Source organism: Hoplias malabaricus, chromosome 10 (assembly GCF_029633855.1).
Source record: "Hoplias malabaricus isolate fHopMal1 chromosome 10, fHopMal1.hap1, whole genome shotgun sequence".
In the NCBI taxonomy this organism is placed as follows: Eukaryota; Metazoa; Chordata; class Actinopteri; order Characiformes; family Erythrinidae; genus Hoplias; species Hoplias malabaricus.
The window spans coordinates 5064097-5083040 of record NC_089809.1 but is presented as its reverse complement, the minus strand read 5'-3'; the positions used below and the strand labels follow the sequence as shown (position 1 = coordinate 5083040).

At 45.5% G+C, this 18944-nt stretch overlaps 1 protein-coding gene across 8 annotated transcripts in view; it reads right to left on the bottom strand.

The window, feature by feature from the left end:
- The window catches only part of LOC136708184 (glutamate receptor ionotropic, NMDA 2D), a 191979-nt gene that overhangs the window by 57169 nt on the left and 115866 nt on the right, over positions 1 to 18944 (bottom strand). For all 8 annotated transcript variants that reach the window (XR_010804328.1, XR_010804333.1, XR_010804329.1 and 5 more), the window contains one exon: positions 16160 to 16274. Coding sequence is in view for 1 of the 8 variants with exons in the window: in XM_066682532.1 (XP_066538629.1) it covers positions 16160 to 16274 (115 nt within the window). In the remaining 7 variants the exon portion in view is untranslated. The remainder of the gene's footprint in view (positions 1 to 16159; positions 16275 to 18944) is intronic.

Below are 18944 nucleotides of genomic sequence, written 5' to 3'. Positions count from 1 at the left end.
AACACATTTACAACTTTAATTTCAGAAGAAATGTATGGACATAAACAAAAAGGGTTAATGTTAAAATAAATACCAATAACATTATTACAATAAGAGTGATATTCTGTGAATGTGTGGGTTTATCTCTTTCCAAATCTCTCCTCATGGCAGTCCATTATTATATACAATACCTAGTTTTACCGTTTAATAAATACTTCATTTATGAAATCAACAACACATTAGATTTAACATAATTTATTACAATTTGTAACCAGTAAAACTATGTTTATTATGATAATTTATGTGACATTTGATAACTTCACTGCAAGAAGTTTCCTGATTCATCCAACACAGTAGCTAAAGGTATAGCAATATATATATATATATATATATCTTAATCTTAGGGCGGCACGGTGGTGCAGCAGGTAGTGTCATAGTCACACAGCTCCAGGGACCTTGAGGTTGTGGGTTCGATTCCTGCTCCGGGTGACTGTCTGTGAGGAGTGTGGTGTGTTCTCCCTGTGTCTGTGTGGGTTTCCTCCGGGTGACTGTCTGTGAGGAGTGTGGTGTGTTCTCCCTGTGTCTGCGTGGGTTTCCTCCGGGTGACTGTCTGTGAGGTGTGTGGTGTGTTCTCCCTGTGTCTGTGAGGAGTGTGGTGTGTTCTCCCTGTGTCTGCGTGGGTTTCCTCCAGGTGACTGTCTTTGAAGATTGTGGTGTGTTCTCCCTGTGTCTGCGTGGGTTTCCTCCGGGTGACTGTCTGTGAGGAGTGTGGTGTGTCCTTCCTGTGTCTGCGTGGGTTTCCACCGGGTGACTGTCTGTGAGGAGTGCGGTGTGTTCTCCCTGTGTCTGTATGGGTTTCCTCCGGGTGACTGTCTGTGAGGAGTGTGGTGTGTTCTCCCTGTGTCTGCGTGGGTATCCTCCGGGTGACTGTCTGTGAGGAGTGTGGTGTGTTCTCCCTGTGTCTGGCGCCCCCTCCAGGGTGTATTCCCGCCTTGCGCCCAATGATTCCAGGTAGGCTCTGGACCCACCGCGACCCTGAACTGGATAAGCGGTTACAGATAATGAATGAAAATGAATGAATGAATCTATATCTTATTTCCATCTCACATTACTGTATATCTGTGATAATTCTACATTTTATACAGCAATAGTCTGTAAAAATTCTGCAACCAATGCTACAAAAATCACAAAAGGCCCCGGTCCAGTTGACCCTCCAGGTTTGCGGCCCGTGTCTTTAGCTAACAACCAGACCACGACACTCCGCAGAAAGTATCAATATCTCCCAGCAAGTGGCTGTCTTTCTGTTTATCTGAGCGTCTGCCTTTCACCTTCACATCTCCGCTGCTCCGTCCTGTCATCATCCTGTCTCCCCGGGTCATTCCCACTGTCCGTTCGTCTGTCTGTCCGACTTTCCGTCCCCCTCGCTCTCCCACTCACTCCAGCGCTTAACTCACAATCACTTTCCCTCAGCTCTGTTAAAAGTGCCCAGCTCTAACAGGCGAGAAAGCTGTGCTTTTTTTTCTCCCTGGCTGTCTGAGATTGTGACAGACAGCAAAACATCTGAAAAAAAAAATAAAAAATCTGCCGCAGGAACAGTTCCAGACACATGTCCAAACAGGTGACAACAGCCAGCCTAGTATTAAGGATCTGGAACAAAATAACACCGTTATTTATTTATTTTTATTTTATTTAAAATATGCATGGCATCTCATGAAGCTGCACAACTAGAAAAAGCAAAACGAGGGTGGAAATGTGACAAACCCAATCCCAGTTCAGAGCCATAGATAAACATATAGAGCCAGGACAAAGTCATGGTTTATCCACTGTTAACAGTGGGTTCAGATCATAGCGATACATCATTCTGTCTGTTAAAAATCACAGTATTTTGGAGGATGGTTCTACACCCGTCCTGCTGAGCTGTGAACAGTAAGAACAGCAGAGAAAATAATTTCTCGTTTTCCATGTTCCAACATGTACACAGACCCACCCATGGGCGGCACGGTGGCTTGGTGGTTAGCACGTTCGCCTCTCAGCGCTGGCATCTGGGGTTCAAGTCCCATCTGGGTGGAGTTTCCATGTTCTCCCTGTGTCTGCGTGGGTTTCCTCCGGGTGACTGTCTGTGAGGAGTGTGGTGTGTTCTCTCTGTGTCTGCGTGGGTTTCCTCCGGGTGACTGTCTGTGAGGAGTGTGGCGTGTTCTCCCTGTGTCTGCGTGGGTTTCCTCCGGTTGACTGTCTGTGAGGAGTGTGGTGTGTTCTCTCCGTGTCTGCGTGGGTTTCCTCCGGGTGACTGTCTGTGAGGAGCGTGGTGTGTTCTCTCTGTGTCACGTGGGGTGTAACGATAGATAGATAGATAGATAGATAGAGTTCTCTGGCCTTAACCCAGCATGCCATCAAGGGCAATATAACATGACCCGTCCAGCTCCAGTTAATAATATTGCTTTATTTGAGGCTCTGTGGTCTTCCTGGAGCTTCTGTAGTTGCCCACAGATCACAGTCATCACAGTGCTGCACATTCATGCTGAAGAACCTACTAGTTTTTGGTTCCAGCTGGGAATGACATTTTCTGACTTGGGAACCAATTTATGACGGGTGGAACGTGCCAAACGGTTCGCAAACAGGAACCAATCAGTTTAGCGAAAATAGCTAGTTTTCGTTAAAGTTTATGAGCTCCAAAGAGGTGATGTTGGAAAACAAGAAGATGAGCTTCACGTGAGGAAGGATGTGCTATTCTTGACCCTCTCAGTTTCAGGATGGAGTCATTGGGGGGAGAGATAGAAAATGGGGGAACTGTCAATGACTAATAATTGGCAATAAACTCCAGCCTCAGAACTCATTATTGATACAGGTCATTAGCCGTCAGCCTGTTACAGTTCCCCTGAAAAATCTCTCTCTGTCTGTCTCTGTGTGTGTGTGTGTGTGTGTGTGTGTGTGTGTGTCTGTGTGCGTTTTTCTGAGGGGGCTCAGTTTTGCTCAGGCGGGGAGCAACAGGCACAGATCAAACGGTATCTCCCCAGGGGGGCGACTAATGCTTTCACAGGGCCAAACACAAACAGACCGCCATCACACCCTCGCTCCTCAGAGAGCCAGCGACAGAGGGGATGAAACAGGACACGCTTAACACTGAGGGTCCTTTACAAAATCAACACGACAGCATTTAAACAAGCTGAATACATACAGATCTGACCTGCCATAACACACTCCAGAGGTGGACGAGGACAAATCTGCTTACAGCTGCACGTTTGTACCCTTTAATGTGACAAAGATGCATTATCTGTGATGACAGAACTGGAATCAGAATAAACATATTACATGAACTGTGGCACTTCTTAAAAATGTCTCACTCATTCATTTTCTATAACTGCTTCATCCTGCTCAGGGCTGTGATTGGTCTGGAGCCTACCTGGAATCCCTGGGCTCAAGGCAGGAACACACGCTTGACTGGGCTCCAGTACATCACAGGGCACCACACACTCACCCATTCACTCACACTCACATCTATAGACACATATTGAATAGTCAATTCACCTACCAGGATGTGCTCTGAGAGGAAACCGGAGCACCCGGAGTAAACCCACACTGACACAGTGAGAACACACCACACTCCTCACAGACAGTCACCCGGAGTAAACCCACACTGACACAGTGAGAACACACCACACTCCTCACAGACAGTCACCCGGAGGAAACCCACACTGACACAGTGAGAACACACCACACTCCTCACAGACAGTCGCCCGGAGGAAACCCACACTGACACAGGGAGAACACACCACACTCCTCATAGACAGTCACCCGGAGGAAACCCACACTGACACAGGGAGAACACACCACACTTCTCACAGACAGTCACCCGGAGGAAACCCACACAGACACAGGGAGAACACACCACACTCCTCACAGACAGTCACCCGGAGGAAACCCACACTGACACAGGGAGAACACACCAACTCCTCACAGACAGTCACCCGGAGGAAACCCACACAGACACAGGGAGAACACACCACACTCCTCACAGACAGTCACCCGGAGGAAACCCACGCAGACACAGGGAGAACACACCACACTCCTCACAGACAGTCACTCGGAGGAAACCCACACTGACACAGGGAGAATACACCACACTCCTCACAGACAGTCACCCGGAGGAAACCCACACAGACACAGGGAGAACACACCACACTCCTCACAGACAGTCACCCGGAGGAAACCCCCACAGACACAGGGAGAACACACCACACTCCTCACAGACAGTCACCCAGAAGACACCCACACTGACACAGGGAGAACACACCACACTCCTCATAGACAGTCACCCAGAGGACACCCACACTGACACAGGGAGAACACACCACACTCCTCACAGACAGTCACCCGGAGGAAACCCACACAGACACAGGAAGAACACACCACACTCCTCACAGACAGTCACCCGGAGGAAACCCACGCAGACACAGGGAGAACACACCAACTCCTCACAGACAGTCACTCGGAAGACACCCACACTGACACAGGGAGAACACACCACACTCCTCATAGACAGTCACCCAGAGGACACCCACACTGACACAGGGAGAACACACCACACTCCTCACAGACAGTCACCCAGAGGAAACCCACGCAGACACAGGGAGAACACACCAACTCCTCACAGACAGTCACTCGGAGGAAACCCACACTGACACAGGGAGAATACACCACACTCCTCACAGACAGTCACCCGGAGGAAACCCACACAGACACAGGGAGAACACACCACACTCCTCACAGACAGTCACCCGGAGGAAACCCACACAGACACAGGGAGAACACACCACACTCCTCACAGACAGTCACCCGGAGGAAACCCACACAGACACAGGGAGAACACACCACACTCCTCACAGACAGTCACCCGGAGGAAACCCACACAGACACAGGGAGAACACACCACACTCCTCACAGACAGTCACCCGGAGGAAACCCACACAGACACAGGGAGAACACACTACACTCCTCACAGACAGTCACCCGGAGGAAACCCACGCAGCCACAGGAAGAACACACTACACTCCTCACAGACAGTCACCCGGAGGAAACCCACGTAGCCACAGGAAGAACACACCACACTCCTCACAGACAGTGACCCAAGGCGGGGTTTGAATCCTCAGCCCCAGGACCCTGCAAGTGTAGTGTCGCTGTCACACAGCTCCAGGGTCTGAGCGGATCAGGCACAGCGGTGCTGCTAGAGTTTTAAACACTGTGTCCGCTCACTGTCCACACCTACCTTGTTGGTCTACTTCTAGATGTAAAGTCAATGACAGTAGCTCATCTGACACTGAGGGCTTTAAAAACTCCAGCAGCACTGCTGTGTCTGATCCACTCATACCAGCACAACGCCACCACGTCAGTGTCACAGCTCTGAGAATGACCCACCACCACATCACACCTGCTCTCTGGGGGTCCCCTGAAATGGGGATAAGGAAGTATGCCGAGAAACAGGTGGAACACAGTCTGTAATTGTAGAGCTATGGTCAGTGGAGTTGATAAAATGGACAATGAATGTAGATAAAAGGTGTTATGGTTCAGTCAGTATATGGTCAGTCTGATTTTACTGTATTTCAGCCAAAACCAAAAGAGTCATTTTGATTTCACTGGAAAGTTTCGAGCCTGAAATGTGAGTGCATCCATAGACGCCACCTGAAAAGAACCAACAAGAAAGAGACTTTAATGCGCTATGTTAAGGGGCGTATAAATGCGCCATTAGTGAGAGGGTTCGTTTAGGAACAATTAATGGGCCCTGGACTCGGAATGAACAGAAGAGAAAAAGAAAGGGAAGCGGCAGTCTCCAGTAAGCCAACATTATGGCGCTCCATTAAGCATTTTATGAGAATCAGACAGACCGATTCCGGCAGCTAGAACTGCCGCAAGGAGCCAAAACTCCCAAAGCTCCAGGGCCTTGAAAGATAGCTCTCTCTGGGCTGAGAACGAAAGGACGGAATTCAGCTCAGGGCAGAATCCGTAACCCTCGGACAGCTGTTGCATCACCGGCTCTGTTACAGCAGGCAGAGTATTCACACAGTCTCTGACAATCTCAGGACAGCTGCAACACACTGAAGGCTGAAAGACCAAAGCACCCTTTTTACCAATGAGTCGGTAACAAATACCTCACATTAGAGAGAGAGAGGGAGAGAGAGGCAGACACACACACACACACACACATTTTCCAGGTGAACTGTAATAGGCTGATGGCTAATGGCTGGTTTCACCCATGAGTCGTGATGATGTGAAATGTGAGAAGTTAATCCGAGCTGACAGAGCTTCATGAGCATCGCCGGGCGATGGACGAGCGTTGGACGAGCGGGCTCTGGGCGATGCCCGAGGCCAGCTGGTGTGTCCTCGCTCTCTCGCTCGACCACAGGGGCTCGTCCGGAGCTTATCTTTGCCCTCAGCTCGCCGCAGAATCCTCTGTCTCCTCTCTTTAATGTCCCACCCCCAAAAAAGTCACCGATAACATTTGTTCTTTGTCATTTTTACACAAGCACTTTGCTACCTCTCCTTTCCCTAGAATCAATGAGAAACCTTTTTTATTGTGCCTTTAAAACTGATGCACTATATACCATCAGAAGTGGACATTAATAGAGCATTATTAGAAATGGTATTCCCTGTTGGCTGCGGTAACGGCTTCCACCAGGCTTTACACCAGGGGTCTCCAGTTACTTTTGCTCAAGGGCCACATCCAACCAACAACGCAAATGCAAGGGCCAGTGTGTCTTTCTCATACTATTTCATACGGTACGGGTCAAGAGTTTTTATTGTGGTAATCATTATCACGATGATTATGCTTGCCTTGTGAAGGACTGGCGCCCCCTCCAGGGTGTATTCCCGCCTTGCGCCCAATGATTCCAGGTAGGCTCTGGACCCACCGCGACCATGAACTGGATAAGGATTACGGATAATGAATGAATGAATGATTATGCTTATTATTAAGTCTGTGTGAGTAGGTAGGCCTAACGAACAAGTTGTTTGGTTTTACTCACAATTCAATTCGGGTTGAAACAAGAGACCTGTATTTGAGACGGTGCTCATTGACTGGTTTGCTTTTTTCGTTTTGACACCAGGAGCGTTAAGCTCCGGTCACACTGGGTTTTTGCATTTCACTCTGGCTGTTTCTCAGTACTTTAATTTGAACTGCCGTACTTGGTTGTGAAAACTTGGCGAGTTTGACTCACGAGTGCAAAGCTCTGAGGGCGGGACGCTGGATTGTCGCTCTGTAATTGGAACGCCAGCGTACTTGATGAGTCACCATCTCTGTGGCGGGAAAAAGCCATAGCGCTGAGGTTGGTGCGAAATACATTCCGAGATACGTGACTCTCTCAAGACTAAACAAGTCTCGTCCCAGTGCATCCTCGACAATACGGGCAGAGCAAGAACACATCCGGGTTTTGTGATTGTACTTGGCTAGATGTGGACTTACGTAAGAACAGACAAGAACGTATACAGAGAAACAGCTTGAGCCTGGTGAAATGGGTGTGGCCGAGTGGGAGGCCAGCTATCAGCCTCCTGCACTTTGTCTCAGCAGTTCCTAGTATTCTAGCAGTAGCGGCGAAAAATGAGGAATTTAATGTGCAAAATATCGAGGACACAAACCCAATGTGACTGTGGCTGTGTTGGTAGCGGGCCAAAGGTTTAGCTCTCGCAGGCCGCATTACGCCGGTGAGCCGCCTATTGGGGAACCCTGCTATATACTTTTGGAACATTGTGGTGAGGATCTGATGGCATTAGCACTAGTGAGGTCAGGTCGGGACCTCCTCCATGTCGCCAGGTTTGTTGTTGTTCTTAGAAACTTTCCATTCTGAACTGCACTCTGCTGGATTTCTTGCTTAGAGACTGTTACAACCTTTAAAACGTTGGTATTTATTTACACACATAAAGGGGGTATATATGAGTCTTTAGGAGGCTGCAATGATATGCTTCCTGACAGCCACGAGCAGCACGACGTTTAATCTCTTTCTCTGGATCTATCAAACCAAACTCTTTGTCAAATAAAATGTGTCATCGTGTCGTCACGGTCCAAAGAAAAACACGTATTTCCATTTTTGTTGGTTTTTAATTTACCACATCTTCTGAACACAGCAGCTGTTTTTCACGTCGTGTGAACATTTCACGGTGAATGGACCAATAGAAATGCTCCAAAATGACTTCAAATAATATATTTTGACAATGACTTCCACTGAAGGGTACTATTTTGGAGATACATGTTTTTATTTTAGAGAGTGATGATATGTGTGTACACAGTTATGAACCAAAAGGGTGGTGAACTCTGAGTAGCTCCGCCCCCACAGTGACGTTTCTGCTGTTTCATTGAATTAAAGAAGTGTAATAACTGATTTCAAAATCTACTAGAGGCTGAAATTCAAATATTAAATAAAATGACCCTACAGTGCCTAATATTATGGTCTATAACTGAAATTTTCTATCAGCACAAGACAAACTGACTGTGTCTGTAACTCAGAATCTCAGAAACGAATCTATGTATTAATACATTTGTTTTGTTGCCAGCAGTTATCCAGTGAGTGTAATTAAAGGAACACTAGGTAGTATTTTTACCTTAAAATTACAGCTTCAAAATCACTGGGACGTTTCCCTGACCTGCAGTAGTGAGAATAAAGCCTCTGTTATTGCTATTCCAGGATCAGCACTGCAGAAACAGCACCATGTAACCATGGGAGGAGGGTAGGACACCAATTACAACCCCTTCCTCGCACCTACCCTACCCCCTGATTTCAGGGCAGTGCTGTAAAAGTGAATTACACTCTGCAATTGCAGAGTGTACAGGGGCATAATTACCATATCTTACATAGTGTTGCTTTAAATTCAATATCATTCAGTATTTTGGTGAGTTGACAGTGAATGCAGTGTTTGTTTTTCTTTATCATTCTACAGTAAAGTCCCAGGATTGTTCTGCAGCTTATTTGTGTCCGGCAGCGAGGTACAGAACTTAATATTTCTGTTTTACGTCGGGCGCTGAGTGACATTGCGGCGTTACTGACATATTTTATCCGGATTTAGTTATTATCCTTGTCTTTGCAGCGCTCTGTAGGGGGGAGAGACGTCTCATCCCAGGTGGCACCTGACACTCGACGGATGACTTCTATATTCAGTGTGATGCTTTAGGCCAAAGCACCACTAGTTCTCAAGCTGCATCAAATATCTCCACCAACTTTAGCCCTTGTGTGTGTGTGTTTTCATTTTTCTTTCAGCTTCTATCCAGTGCATAGTAAACTAATGATATATTTTGGCACTTACTTTCCCTAAATTTGGAATTTGACGCACATTTCTCTTAATGAGAGTGGAAGCAATTTGGAAATGGACTTAACAGGGGCAGGAGAAACAGCCTCTACTCTTCAGGGAAGAATCAGGGAAGGCTTTACACAGGATGTAAGAACACTGCTGTAAAGAAGAGCTTTAGTGTGCTCAGGTATTGCTGTTGAATTATTTGTTCTAGCGCTCCAATCCCTCCCAAAGGTAATGTAGTTCCACTGCTCCACTGCCCAGTGCTGGGATGCTTTATAGCCTGGTGTGGAGATGCTTGACATTGAGCCTGGTGACCTTCTATTTCATGCATTTCTACGGAGATTATACAAACCGTGTGCCCACGCTTGAACACCTGTGTCAGCAATGCGCGCACCTTACGATTTTGGCCACATATAGTGTACGCTGGCTGACACCTATAATAACCTCTGCTCACGAAGCCCACACACATTCAGATACACCGCATAAATCAGCCTTAACTGTACACCAGCGAGGGGGATTAATGCTGTGAGTAAAGAGCTAAATTCTAATTACAAAAAGTAGGACACTGCCATTTGTCACACAATTGTATTTATTAGCATAAGCGAATATATGGCTGGTGTATGTTTTATTTAGCCGTCTTTCTGGGTAATAAGTCACACTCTCCTCCGCACTCCACTAGCTGCCGCTAATCAAGACATTTTTAAGACACAATATATGGCCAAAAGTGTGTAGACACCCCTTATGTTGAGCTAATTGAGCTTCATGATATTAATCCAATTCAGGTAATGTCTTCTCACGGTACTCTTCTGTCTGTTTGTGTGCTGGAAAAAGGTCAGATGTTCGTCCGCAGCCCAGGCTCAGTTAATGAGGAACAAAAGGTCTGAACTGGCTCACAAGCTCTCTCATTACGTCACTGATGAGTAACGGCATCTGGAGGCGTTTGGGCGGTGGAGAGAGCTCCGAATGTTCAAAAGCACAAAAAGAGATGAGGATATTGCTCTATCTCTGTGCCATAGGTGGGTACCATGGTCTTATTTCAGATGTTAACGTTACATTATGTAGCCTTTAGGAGTTATTGTATACCTTTTTTGCCTTTATATGCCACAATAAAAGATGTTTACCATGCTGGGTTTCATATCACTTTTTTTCAGCCATCTCTCTCTTTTGCTCTCTCTCTCACTCTCTTCCAGCAAGTTCACCCCCCACACACACACCCCTCTTTGTATTCAGCTTGTAGTAAAAATTCCAACCTATTTTTTGTTTCTTTATAAGACAAAAAATGACAAAGATTGAAATAAATGCAGCTCCTGTCCAACTCATTTGCTCATGTGGGAGTTTTTAAAATCATATTTAAATTATTCATTTTCTCATTCATTCATTGTCTTTAAGCGCTTATACAGTTTATGGTCGGAGTGGGTCAGGAGCCGGGCGCGAGGCAGGAACACACCCTGGATGGGGCGCCAGTCCTTCACAGGGTGACACAACTCACTTTTGAGTCGCCAATCCACCTACCAACATGTGTTTTTGGACCGTGGGAGGAAACCGAAGCACCCGGAGGAAATCAACACAGACACAGGGAGAACACACCACACTCCTCACAGACAGTCACTCAGAGGAAACCCACACAGACCCAGGGAGAACACACCACACTCCTCACAGACAGTCACCTGGAGGAAACCCACACAGACACAGAGAGAACACACCACACTCCTCACAGACAGTCACTCGGAGGAAACCCACGCAGACACAGGGAGAACACACCACACTCCTCACAGACAGTCACTCGGAGGAAACCCACACTGACACAGGGAGAACACACCACACTCCTCACAGACAGTCACTCGGAGGAAACCCACGCAGACACAGGGAGAACACACCACACTCCTCACAGACAGTCACTCGGAGGAAACCCACACAGACACAGGGAGAACACACCACACTCCTCACAGACAGTCACCTGGAGGAAACCCACACAGACACAGAGAGAACACACCACACTCCTCACAGACAGTCACTCGGAGGAAACCCACGCAGACACAGGGAGAACACACCACACTCCTCACAGACAGTCACCTGGAGGAAACCCACACAGACACAGAGAGAACACACCACACTCCTCACAGACAGTCTCTCGGAGGAAACCCACGCAGACACAGGGACAACACACCACACTCCTCACAGACAGTCACCCGGAGGAAACCCGCACAGACACAGGGAGAACACACCACACTCCTCACAGACAGTCACCCTGAGGAAACCCGCACAGACACAAGGAGAACACACCACACTCCTCACAGACAGTAACCCGGAGGAAACCCACGCAGACACAGGGAGAACACACCACACTCCTCACAGACAGTAACCCGAAGGAAACCCACGCAGACACAGGGAGAACACACCACACTCCTCACAGACAGTCACCCGGAGGAAACCTGCACAGACACAGGGAGAACACACCACACTCCTCACAGACAGTCACCCGGAGGAAACCCGCACAGACACAGGGAGAACACACCACACTCCTTACAGACAGTCACCCAGAGGAAACCTGCACAGACACAGGGAGAACACACCACACTCCTCACAGACAGTCACCCGTCTCGAACCCACAACCTCCAGGTCCCAGGAGCTGTTTGACTGCGACACTAACCTGCTGCGCCACCGTGCCACCCCACATTTAAATTAAAATCCTCATAAAACAAAAATGAACATAGACAACAAACCTGTACATTGTCAGAAACGCTCACTGTGACTTAGTTTTTATGCATCGTGTCTAGAACGAGCTTCGATCGTGCCGCTGTGATCAGCGACCCTAGAGGGTTAAGGAGGTACTGACTCCAAATTCAGGAGACTGCTAACTACAGGAAATAAATGCATTACTGAAAGTGCTACAAAACTAAACAGCTTGAGTTACAAATGAGTTACTGTCATAATAAAAACGTACCTGACCTAAGTGTTCACATGGCTGAATGCCATCTAAACTTCACCACAACGTTCCAACACCACTGCAAAGCCCTCCCAGAACAGTAGCGGGCCACAACAGCACTAAAAGGCCCACACACTGCAAAACACCATTAGGAGAACTTACAGCGCAGCACAACTTGAGCTTTGTCTTTGAAGAATAAAGCCCTTTGCTGTTCTTTTCCTGTTTAAATGAACTGTGAGGACTGAACATGTCGATACACACGGATTGAAGCGCATTGACGTATGGTTACACCGCGGTTGCAGACATCAGCAAAGTGCTGGGTGTGATGCATTGTTCTCAGTTAATTGTAATGGGGTTCTCCACTGGGGAGCGCCATGGGAAATGCTTTTCCAAATTAGTGCAATGTCTAGTTGTATATCATTTTACAACTGTTTCGGTTCCTGCTGCCCACTACTGCACAGAAATAAAGCATCACTTTCCCAGACAGTCAACACACAGTATCAATCTCCAAAGCATGCATAAGTAAATCAAAACACAATATTTCACACGCAGCCCCGAGATTAGATTCCCATGCAAATACTGCAGCATAATCGCACAAAAACGCTGCATTAATATTTATCAAAGTCTGATGGTGTGGGATAGACTCTACCCTTAGGCTCTCAGTAGAGGACGAACGGCAACAATAAGGAATTCTCACAAGCGCCTGACCACGGCTTGAACTGAAACCACTGGGATATTCTGGTAATATTTAGAGTACTCCACCTCCCCATGTAAAACCAAATAGAACCTTTAGCCCTATTCGGACGGGATTAGTTTTACCTGTGGGCGTGGGGGTAAAGTAATTATTACCCGAGTGTCTCAGTAGTTTAAATCCTGTCCGAATCAACGAGTGCGAGTGCGGGCTCCTGTTTCAGGAACGATTCCTGAGCCTTTTACCTACTGTACAATGAGCAGGAAAAATGACCCCAGTTTATATTAATCCCGTCTGAATTGAAATGTGAGGAATATTCCGTCATATCCAGGGGATAAAGGAGATTTCTGCGGGTTTCTCGAGAGAGAAGAGGAGCTGAAGGAGGCCTTTAGTGATGAAATATACTGTTTAAGTAAATGCTCAGCGGCTGAACGACGCAACACGCTCAAATCCACGAAACGAGCTGTCGGTAGGTTCTGTCCACAGTGGTAGCCTCCGTACGTGTTATGAACGTGTGACGTTACCATTAAATATTTTATAATATCGGTTATAATAACTGTGTGAAGCTTTTTGCCATTTTCTCGCCCGTTATCTGAAGGATTAGAAGATAAAGTCTCTGAGGGCTGTATGTTTGTGCTTTTCCAGTGTGAATCCACGATAAACATTACATTACCCCAGCTGCCCATGTAAAACTAATCCCGTCCAAATCGGGCTTTAGACATGTTTAGACATGTAGTGTTGTGATCCCAAGGATCAGGATCCAGGCGTCCAATGTAAATAATAAAAAAAATAAATCTCTTACAGCTGCAATAATAATAATATAATAGTAATAGTGTTTCAACTGCAGTTCATTCATTCATTCATTCATTCATTCATTCATTGTCTGTAAGTGCTTATCCAATTCAGGGTCATGGAATCACTGGACATAAGGCAGGAACACGCCCTGGAGGGGGCGCCAGTTCTTCATAGGGCGACACACACTCACACTTTCGCTCACACACTTGTGAAAACACAGTTAGAGCCGCTGCACGTAAAACATGAGCACACTGTATTAGGCTTCGGATCTATTTGTTGACGCTTTCTGAATACTTTTCAGAGTGTAATAAAGAGATTTACTGCACTGCTGTGATTTTGCTGCTGTACGTTCTGTGAAAATACAAATGAGATCCAATCATGTATTGGCTGATACGTATTGTGGATGAAAAAAACAATAAACTGGATCATGACACCCCTTACTAAGGCTCTAAACTGGATTTACCAGTTTCAGCTTCAAAGTAAGATGATTTTAATCCAATACACCTTTTTATTTTATAAAATTCAGACACAGTTTCCTCACCATTTTCTATCTCTCCAAGCTGTCAGTGCATTGGGGAAAGGTCCGGTGTTTGTACGCAGCCCTGGCTCAGTAAATAGGACATTTGAGAGTGTCTCGGCCCAAACTGGCTCAGGCTTTCTCACTCCCTCAGCCACATACTTTCAATGTTCTACTTACCGTAAGGGGGAAATTACTCCAAATTCAGAAGGCCCCTAGACTTGTAAATGAGTTTCTCAGTGAATACAGACTTACAGATAAGTACATATTGACAGAAACGTAATGCTAACTTCGAAGTGCTAATGCTACACCTATATTTGCAGAGGATTCTAGGTCCTAATGTTAAGTTCTCTCATTACTACATAACTTACATATTATTTTAAAGCAGTTGCCAAGTAAGTCATTAGTTACTGAAAAATATACTTTAAGATGAAGTATTGAATAATAAGCGTAGAGTTGAAGAGGTTAAACTACAACCATGAACAAGCTACAGTCAGTTTTACTCAAACATACCATTCCGTTGCACTTTAATTGCAAATTAATGCAAAATGACGAAAAGGTGTGTTGTTTTTGGCTGCAATCATTCAATGTACAGTGGGACATCTGTGCACAAATGGCCCAAAGATCCCAAAATATCCAGAAAATGGACTAAATTTGTCAACTTTAAATGGGCACTTTGGAAAGGACCATCCGCTCACTCCGTTATCTGTAGCTCATTTCACTGGCGCTTTTCCAACAATATGGGCATGTAAGGACACCAACGAAAGGTGTTCAAGAGCCTCTGTAACATGGAGGTAAACAGGGTAAGGACACTCACTTCGCCTGTTTTAGTTGGTGTTAGTTAACGTTAGCTTGACTCGCTAAACTCGGTGTCTCAGATTATACTCGGCTACGTAGCTGCATTACGGAGGTTTATAGTGTCGGATGAATTCGAGTTCGACTTCGATCACATTTACAAGAATAACGGTACCTCTACATTTGAGTTTAGCTTATTGCTAGGCTATTGTCATGAATAATGTTGGTTATTTAGCTAGATACTGTCATAACAGTCAGTCATAACGGTGTTTTACCGCGGCGTTGTTCAGCTGTTGTCCACCAGTGACGTCACGGTTGCGTTCAAGAATTTCCGTAGTGAGCTCGGGTTTTTCCATCAATTTAATAAAAGTGTCAGTTTTAAAGCAAATTAAGCTGCTATTTTCATTTTAATTCACACTTATATCTGTCAGTAACTAAAATAATGTGAAATATTCATGGAGGTCCATTAAGTGGTGCTTAGCCTTTAAGTGTTATTTCCAATTTTGATCAGCTGATTTATTATTAACTGCACTGGCTAACTATTCCACATCAGGCTATTGGTCTACTTAAATCAGGGTTTGTTGTCTTGCAATGCTGCTGCGACAATATTAACGATAGCTCATTTTCGATATGTTTATTGGCCTAGATTATACATTCAGCAGGAGTACTGAAATCTGTTTCTGCCTGGAAACTGCTAGAATGCTGTGAACAGCACATGTCAGAAATAGACGCAAAGCGTATTTCTGCGCTTCACGTGACCGTGGTTTCCACGTGTGAAATGCTATGCTACATCGATTAACACAGGAGCGTACTGTGGCGCTGTTACTGCGTCTGGTGTGAAACGGGCTTCAGACTTTCATGACCAAAACTAAAGCTCCTAATTCAGCTCTATTCCCCACCACACACAACTGTATTTCTTCTGTTTGAAGACTAAGATGGTGGGTGTAGGTCGGTAGGTTTTCAGAAAATGCTCCACCTTTTCTCTCTTTAAAGCATGATATGCGTAACTGTCATAAAGAAGTGACAAAGCTTAGTTTTCCGAAACTAATAAAAGGAAAAAAATGGGGATAATCTCAGTGTGTTCTCTACTGCGTGACCAATTAGCAGCCACTCAAAAGCCCCCAGCCAAGAACACACTGACCTGAAGACAAGCGAACAGAGTAAAGTCCTTATTATTTCTTACGTCTTCCCAGCCGCTCCCGGGGGTGTAGGAGATCACATCTAGAAAGGGATTGGCCAGGTAGCCATCGTTATTGAAGGAGTAGTCCCTCCCACCCAGGGTGATGTTACTGAAGTATCTGCAAATAAGAAGAGAAAAGTAATGAAAGAGTGCGATGGGAGACTTACGTCTTCTCAGAAAACTTTCAGACATATTCACAACAACATACAGCTCCATGATGGAGAATATTCATTGTTTGAGAAATCTGTGTGTCACGCTATGATCAAAATACCACAAGGATCAAACACCATAGTACCGTTCGCCCCCAGTCTTGTTCAGAAGGTACATGTCCAAACACAAGGTGCCCAGGAGGTGTAAGGTGTAGAAATGCTGCTGTTTAGTCATTTTCGCTTTGTTTTCTTTTTTCTACTTTTTCAATTTCACATTATTTAAACAGCCTTCTTATTTCTCGGTGCTTGTTGTGTTTGTTCTGCTGTTCAGGTCCAGTGCCGTGATTGGAGAGGCCAACTCGAGGAGGCGGGACAACTCTGAAATGCCTGCTATCTCTGTAAAATCAGAACGACTCGTATTATCCCATGTTTTCAAACTTGCCTGGATTGTTTTATTTCACAGTTTGTGAGCTGCTAGGATCCAGATCTCAAAATTAATGAGCTATTACACTCAGAAAGTGATATTTTTTTAATAATATGTCCCTTTTAAATGCATTTACACATAGCGTGTGTTCATTGTTTCTTTGTATTTCAAGGGGCGTTCAATAAGTTCTAGGTGTATGTATGAAGTACATCATTCATTCATTTATTGTCTGTAAGGGCATATCCAGAGCCTATCCGGAATCACTGGACACAAGTCAGGAACACACCCTGGAGGGGGCGACACACATTCACACAATCACTCACACCTAGGGATGCTTTTGATTCGCCAATCCACCTACTGATGTGTGTTGTTGGACCGTGGGAAGAAACTAGAGCACAAGAGGAAACCCACGGGGAGAACACACCAAAGTCACCCAGAGCCAGGCTTGAACCAACAACCTCCAGGTCCCTGGAGCTGTGTGACAATGACACTACCTGCTGTGCCATGCAGTGTTCATTTTGTACATTTGTTAGATCTAGCAATTAGCCTTTTCTATTTCTCGTTTTTGTAGCAATTGCAATAAAACTAATGATCAAAACGAGCGGATGTTTTCTTTATATCCCATCAACGTGTCACACCCTTGAACCATTATAAAAAGACATGCAGGGTTAGTGGATTATATCCATACCGAGACGTCTAGGTCTATTTTATTCACTGCATTCATTCATTCCCATTGTATACAGCTAAAATAACAATAAAGCATCTTAAATTTGAATGTGAACTACTGTTTATGTTAAGTTACAGATGTGTAAATGGATACATGGGTTGGGCTTGGGCTTCAGTTTCGTACCTGTGCAGCCTCCTGGGGAGACTATGATGAACTGGATGGGCATTAAACAAGGTGACATTTTCTATAATCGTCTCAATATCATTTTTCATGTTCACTCCCACATGAGACTGAGCCTCCAGCCAGAGCTTTCTGAAGCAGCAAAGCTCTACAATCCACAACTGGCTTTTTTTTTTTACTGTTATCTGTATTTGCAAAAAATAAAAAAAATAATAAACCCTTTTCTCTGCATCAGTAACTCATCTGAGTGAACTGGAGTCACCTTTTCTGGTCTTAAGCCTTATTTAAACTGCTTTTCTCCTCGTTTCTCTTCAGTGAGCTCTGGCTCTAAAACAACCAGCAGCCCCCCTTTCCACCTCTGTGACCTGTTTAGACATCAGGATGCGATGGTCTCTCTTTGGGAGAGAGAGGAGGATGTACGCGGCCTGGGGGGGCACTGTGTTCACTCTAATTACTGGAGATGCCATACAGGGTAAACTCATTTATTATAAATGCAACAAAACGTATAAAAGCGAACGCTGAAGCCAAACCTCCGGCTAAAGCCGATGATCTTTGAACACTGTGCCTGGAGCTGGGGGAAGTGATTTGCCTGTCGGGGGAAAGTTCACCCACTTAACACGGTCTCATGGACTTCATTTATAATACAGCTGAACACGTTACACTGTTACAGCTCATTTATTAGAGAGAGGGAGTACAGTAAAGGCCAGACTGATTGGGTTTAACCCTTTATCTTTGAGGTATTCATCTTAAAGCTTATTAAAACAGTAAGGAAACTATTCATTATTTAGTGACTTCTCAAACTAATGTGGATAGCCTTCTTTAGACAGGATTAGTTTGAAATGAAGAGGTGTGTGTGTGGGGGGGTGTAATGTTAGTGCAGGATGTGTCTAATACTGCACACAGGGTCAGGATATGAAATCTCTGTATAAGGAACAGAAATAGGAGTGACTACATGATTTACATGTAATATGTACATGTAATATGAAGATGAAACAGAAGTCATCATAATAAATATAACAATTTTTATATTAAAAATGATAATGCTATTACTAGGGCGGCACGGTGGCACAGCAGGTAGTGTGGCAGTCACACAGCTCCAGGGGCCTGGAGGCTGTGGGTTCGATTCCCACTCCGGGTGATTGTCTGTGAGGAGTGTGGTGTGTTCTCCCTGTGTCTGCGTGGGTTTCCTCCGGGTGACTGTCTGTGAGGAGGGTGTGGTGTGTTCTCCCTGTGTCTGCGTGGGTTTCCTCCGGGTGACTGTCTGTGAGGAGTGTGGTGTGTTCTCCCTGTGTCTGCGTGGGTTTCCTCCGGGTGCTCCAGTTTCCTCCCACAGTCCAAAAAAACACGTTGCAGGTGGATTGGCGACTC